The 6,000-nt window shown below is 38.3% G+C and overlaps 1 protein-coding gene across 1 annotated transcript in view; it reads right to left on the bottom strand.

Moving 5' to 3' along the window:
• Positions 1-6,000, bottom strand: part of LOC103473902 (matrix metalloproteinase-17-like) — a gene marked incomplete at its 5' end in the record, with an annotated part of 50,155 nt that overhangs the window by 15,596 nt on the left and 28,559 nt on the right. The window contains 2 exons of the mRNA XM_017307722.1: positions 58-160; positions 2,425-2,601. Coding sequence (XP_017163211.1) covers positions 58-160; positions 2,425-2,601 — 280 coding nt within the window. The remainder of the gene's footprint in view (positions 1-57; positions 161-2,424; positions 2,602-6,000) is intronic.

Below are 6,000 nucleotides of genomic sequence, written 5' to 3'. Positions count from 1 at the left end.
TATATGTATATATATATTAGCACATGAAAAAACTAAAAATTTTAATCTTTTACTTACATGACAATGGATCTGTTTTCAGGAAGATCAAGCAGGACAGGAGGCTCGGGTGTAAGAGAGGGGTTTCCTGGTTGATTCGTGTGGGAAACTGATTCTCTGACACCTACAAGATGGGATGAAAAAAAAAAAAACATTAGAAAATGTTTTGATAATTCTCAGTAATATAAAATCCTTTCATTTCTCACTTCATGCATATATTTCAACCCACTCCACTTTTGTCCAATTCAATTTCTTTCCTGCCACATTCCCTAACCCAGCGGTACACACTTTGCATGCAGATCATTTCCCCTTCTTTTTTTTATTTCTCACATTGACACTTCCTGCATAAAGGCGAAGCATGATAAGGTCACATTCCATAACAGGGTCCAATTAACTTCTTCCGTGTTTTTTATTAAATCAATATCCACGCTCTATAAAACTCATCAAAGGCTGCTTCCTCCACAACGAGGCCTCTGCACCTTGAGTCTCCTGAGCTGTCCCCCATAAGCAGGTGTTCTTATCTGATAGACTACATAATGACAGCAGGGGCTTGTAAGTCAAGGCCAGTAAAGAAGGGGAGTGTGAAAGCACTTATGGGTTGGAGAACACATCATCTGGCCAGAAAGCATAATGTTAGAAGCGCTGGAAAATATGACTAGCCGTAAAAATGACACAAGTGTATGGAGGTAAAAGGAGGTGAAGTGGTGTAGGACTTTAATCCCATATTGTTAAGGTGTCCTCCACAGCTACAGAGCAGTGAAGGAGAATTTCCTCCTTTCAAGTTTCTTTTTTTAATTTGTTACCAAAGACGTGTTTTAGGTTTTTAGCTTATTATAATATCAGATAGATTCAATATCAAAACAGGGAATTAGTCTTATGATTGTTGACCTACTTTAACAGGCAAAATTGTTTCTTTCATGCCAGTTGGATTTAACTCCAGGTTTTGACTCTCTGGCTACAAAATCTTTATTTTATTTTCTTGCATTGGTAAAGAAGTTGCTCGTCTTCATAGCACAAACTGATGGACAGATAATTTCCTTCAAATTTGTTTTTTTTTTTTTTGGCAGAGAGCAAAATTCGTGGTTCCAACAATTACGTTAAGTCGTCCGGATCCTGAAAAAGCGAAGCAGCCACAGATCCCCACACTATGACCACCGTGTTTGAAATGCTGTTTTACATTTTCATCGGACACAATAAGACATAACTTCTTGTCAGTCCAAAAAAATCTATTCTCAGAACTCTCGGGAAATCATCAAAATCTATTTTTGGTAAATGTGAAGCAGTCCTTTGTGTTGTTCGTCCTGATCAGCAGTTGTTCTCACATTGCAACTCTCCCAAGGCTGCCATTCTCGCCCTGTCTGCTTCCTATTGATTGATCATGAACACTGACCTTAACTGAAGCAAGTCAGTCTTCGCAGTACTTGAGATGTTGTTCTGGGTTGTTTGCAGTCTGCTGGACAAATTGCAGATGCACTCATGAAGTAATTTTGGTATGGCGGCCATTCTTGGTAGGGTTCATCACCGTTCGATGTTTTCTCCATTTGTGGATAATGACACTCACTGCGGTTTGCAGGAGTCACAAAGCCTTAGAAATTGCTCTGCATCTTTCTCCAGACTGAGGAGTGTGAACGACTGTTTCTCATCTTCTTGAATTTTTTTAGATCAAGATTTTAAGAGATTTTTATTCCTTACATGTTATCAGGTTGAAGTTAAAGTGATTTTTAAAAATTATTTTACAATACTTGTTGTGATAAGTCTGGGCATGTATAATTAACCTAAAAAAAATGAAGCCCTCATTTGAGTACTATTTTTAAAATTTAAATCAGGTTAAGCTGTAAAATTTGTTTCTTAATCTGAAACATTTATTGTGACCATAAACAATCTACATCCCTAGTTCTCTTTATTTTTCACCAGAATATCTTAAAATGTATTTATTTGCATATTTACTTCAACTTTTTAGTTTTCCCACATACGGCTCTGGAAAAAATTAAGAGACTTAAAAATGATCAGTTTCTCTGATTCTACTCTTAATAGGTGTGTGTTTGAGTACAATGGACTTTGTTCTTTTGTTCTACAAATTACTGACAACATGTCTCTGAAATTCCAAGCAAAAATGTTGTACAGTACTTATTTTGCAGAAAATGACAAATGGTCAAAATAACAAAAAAGATGTGGTGCTTTCAGACCTCAAATAATGCAAACAAAACAACCTCATATTCATTTAGAAACAACAATACTAATGTTTTAATACAGGAGGAGTTCAGAAATCAATATTTGATGGAATAACCATGAGGTTTTCAATGAGGTTCAGAGCAATGAGCTCTTCATTTTTTCCAGAGCTGTATGTAACGACACATGCACAACAGGGAAATTCGTCTTCCTGCATACCGTAGAGTTGCCACACTCGTACTTTGTCTTCATAGGGGAGATTGTACTTCAGAGGGTCCCCTACAGGACCCTGGTAGTACGGCCTCATGATGGACTCCATGGCTGAGGTGTGAACGAGGCCGATGGCGTGACCAAACTCGTGGACTGCAACAGCAAATAGGTCCATCCCATGAGAGTCTGACAGACAAGAAAAGAAAAGGTAGGCCTGCGTCAATTCTGGATGAAAACATGACATAAAGGAGAGAAAAAAAATCTAAAGTTGTTGCATATTGAATAATACTTTATCCTATGTGAATCTGTTACTATCATCTCTCTCTGCTCTCTTGGAATAAAGGTCCAAATGTATTTCTGTCAGTGAGCATTGAAATGCTAATTAAATCTGCTGGACTAATTAAATTTACTGGATCCACAGAAGAAGACCAACAGTTACAGTTGAAACCAGATATTTACAATCACCTAATAAAAAGTCACATGAAATTTTTCCCCCTTATCTGAAGTTAAATCAGACCAAACTTCTCTTGTTTTAGGTCAGTTACAATTAGCAGTTATTTTGGGTTTCGTTCCACAAAACTCTGGTAGGTTTAATGACACAATTGAGTTTATTGGAGGCCCACCTGTCACACACCTGTGGAGGAGTTGTGGGTCGTTCTGAAAAGGTGAGTGAGGTAAACTACAAACCCGGCTGAGTTACGTCAGTTCTGTCAGAACTCCACCAACACAGGAAACACCAGCAGCAAAATTGTCTTTGTCAGAAAGTCCTGTATGCAAACCACACAGTTTACTATGAAGTACTGGATACAGTGTAAATAACTCATCATAACGTTCATCTGTTCTCCCAGAAATATCTGGCAACAGACATTAACTGTAACTACAAAGTACTTTGAAATGATTAAAGTCTGTTTAAAATTGTCTTGCCTCAAGTTGAGAAGCGCTTTCAAATCAGCAATGTCTCCCCATTCAACGCACAAAAGCCTTACACAGCTCTGCAGTCAGATTGTCACAGTGTTGTGCTTAATGTGCTTAATAAGCCAACATGACATGTCCTCGAGAATAACTGAACTAATAGCTATCTAGAAAAGCATAAATGGCGAATTATCCTCAGCTGGTGATCATGACATTTCTGAAATGTTAACAGAATTGAAAAACGAATCTTTGTAAAACACAAGAAAATAGATCATTGAAAGGTAGCTAAGAATCTTAGTGTTGAATTTCTATCAGTATGTCTGAATATCAAAAGGGGCGGCAGAGGATTCAGCATCCAAACGTTACGCTGGATGTTGGTGTTTAGGCAGGATGTAGTATGTGACTTTCTCCAAAAAATTTTATTTACTCTTATTTCACAAAAAAATAATATGCTTTATCCTGTTATTGAAATGATTTTAATGCCAGGCAGTCAGGGTTATGCATCTTTACCTATGTGTAAGCGTATGTAAATTTAACATTGCACTCGCTTTATTAAGAAAATACAATCTGTTAGCTGAATAAGCAAACTATATAAAACAAAATCTGAGACGCTCCATCTTAACCCCCAAAACTGACTGATAAATGAAAAAGAAAAAAGTCTCTTAAATAAAAAGCTCCATGGTGACAGTGACCCATCTCCTCTGACTCTGTGCCCTAAATTGACCATTTTCAGTTACTTTTCATCTGCTTTTTATAGAAATTAACAGGCGTGACAGACAGCTGAAAGAAAATAAAATTATAAGGGCTATTGGCTGTATGGCATGGTGAGATAACCACAGTAATACTGCCTGAGTACTTGATCCGCCAATCAAAATCTGAGTGGGAAAAGGTGCCTAAAAAGGCTGCGGGCTGTTAAAGTGCATTTCCTTCATGTTAAGCCAAACCATGAACAGAAGCCCCCAGAACTCCTTGTCTGAGTCTGTGAGGAAGCACAAAACCTTGAGCTTGGAGCTGTAGATTTGCAAACAAATGGTGAGACAGCACGGCAGGCCAAGCTAGCTTAGAGTTCCTCAGCGACTTGGCTAAAGTCAGCATTTCCGTTAACCTAGCTTTAGCTTCAGCTTGGGACATGCAGTCATGCTTGGAGCATTCACCGGGGGCATTCGACAGACAAATGCCAACTCTAATCTACAGGAGCACATGGTGCAGGTGAACAAAGGAAGGATAAGAGAGAGAGAACAGAGGCTCAGAGCGGCGGATCTAGTGTGTCATCGTATTTATGGTTTATGAGAAACTGACAGCACAGATGGAACGCCTGGTGGACAGAAGCAGAGCAGGAAGTGTTGTGCGGATGAACCGGATTCCCTTTTCTAAGGCAAAGAACAAAGACAATGTAGAGTTTTTTTGGAGCTCCACTGACTGCTGAGGTCTTTGGGGCTCCAGCTTTGTTCTTCTACATCCACCAGTGACCCATTAAGTAGCTTTTTACCAAACCAAATGCTTTTATTGCACAGTGCTAAGAATAGATTAAGTGTCTTATTCACCAGATACCTCTAAACCTTCCCTTCCCTAATTGTTATATTCTTTAAGTCTTAAAAACGGCTTTGATCTTGGTTGGAAGGACATATGAAAGACTTGTCCACTAAGTAAATGAATGAGTGTTTCAATTAAGCCCCATCGTCAATAAGGCAATTTAACAAAAAAGGATTTCCAATGCTATAAATTCACATGAAGTCAGAAATATTTGGAATGCCTTCTAAACATGAGCGCTGATGTGGACAAAAAAGTTCAGTTTTGGTCTCATCTGACCAGGACAGTTTTGTGAATCTGAAAAGTTGTGGTATGCATGTGGGTTTATATCCCTTTACTTTGAAACCCCTAAATAAAACTCAATGGAACCATTTTACTTCGACAGGCACCCAATTAGTAAATATATAACTGAAAATGAAATGTTTCTTAATCTTAGATAATTAGGCTTGATAGGGAACATTTGTGAACAAACATAATAATGAAGACCAAGCAACAAGGAAGACGTATTATGGGTAGTGTTGTGGTGATGAATAAAGCGATACCAAAAATCAATATACCAAACTTTGAACATCTCACTAATAACGACTGGTCAATCTGTCATCTGAAAGTAGAAAGAGTACGGGACAGCCACACACTTTTAAGAGTTGACTGTCCAGCTAAGCTGTCGGGCAGGTAAGGAGAGCATTAATTAGAGCGGCAGCCAGGGGTAATTCTGGTGGAGCTGCAGTGATCCACAGCTCCGCTGACAAGACAGCTATTAGTCTTGCAATGTTGAGTGCGGGTAGAAGAAAGCCGACATTGAAAGGAGGCCATTAGAAGTCAATTTAAAGTTTGTCCCAAGCCATGTGGGGGACACAGCAAATATTTCTTAGAAGATGTTTGGCAACATAAAGCACTATGTGTGGGGGAAAAAAACTGATACTGTTCAGAGTGGTTAGAAACCCAGTCAAAGTCCAGACCTAAATAATACTGATTCTATGGTAAGACAGGAAATTTTATGTCTTAGACAATATTTCTATGTTGAAAACAACAATGGGGAAAACTATTAGTCTATAATCAAATTATTGCAGGGGAGATTTTTTTTCCAAAAATAACAAATCTAGGAAGGCTGAATATACAAGTAATTTCTGGATTTTACTTAGG

Source organism: Poecilia reticulata, linkage group LG12, assembly GCF_000633615.1.
Source record: "Poecilia reticulata strain Guanapo linkage group LG12, Guppy_female_1.0+MT, whole genome shotgun sequence".
Classification (NCBI taxonomy): Eukaryota; Metazoa; Chordata; class Actinopteri; order Cyprinodontiformes; family Poeciliidae; genus Poecilia; species Poecilia reticulata.
The sequence above is the reverse complement of the archived record's forward strand: the minus strand, read 5'-3'. Positions and strand labels throughout refer to the sequence as shown.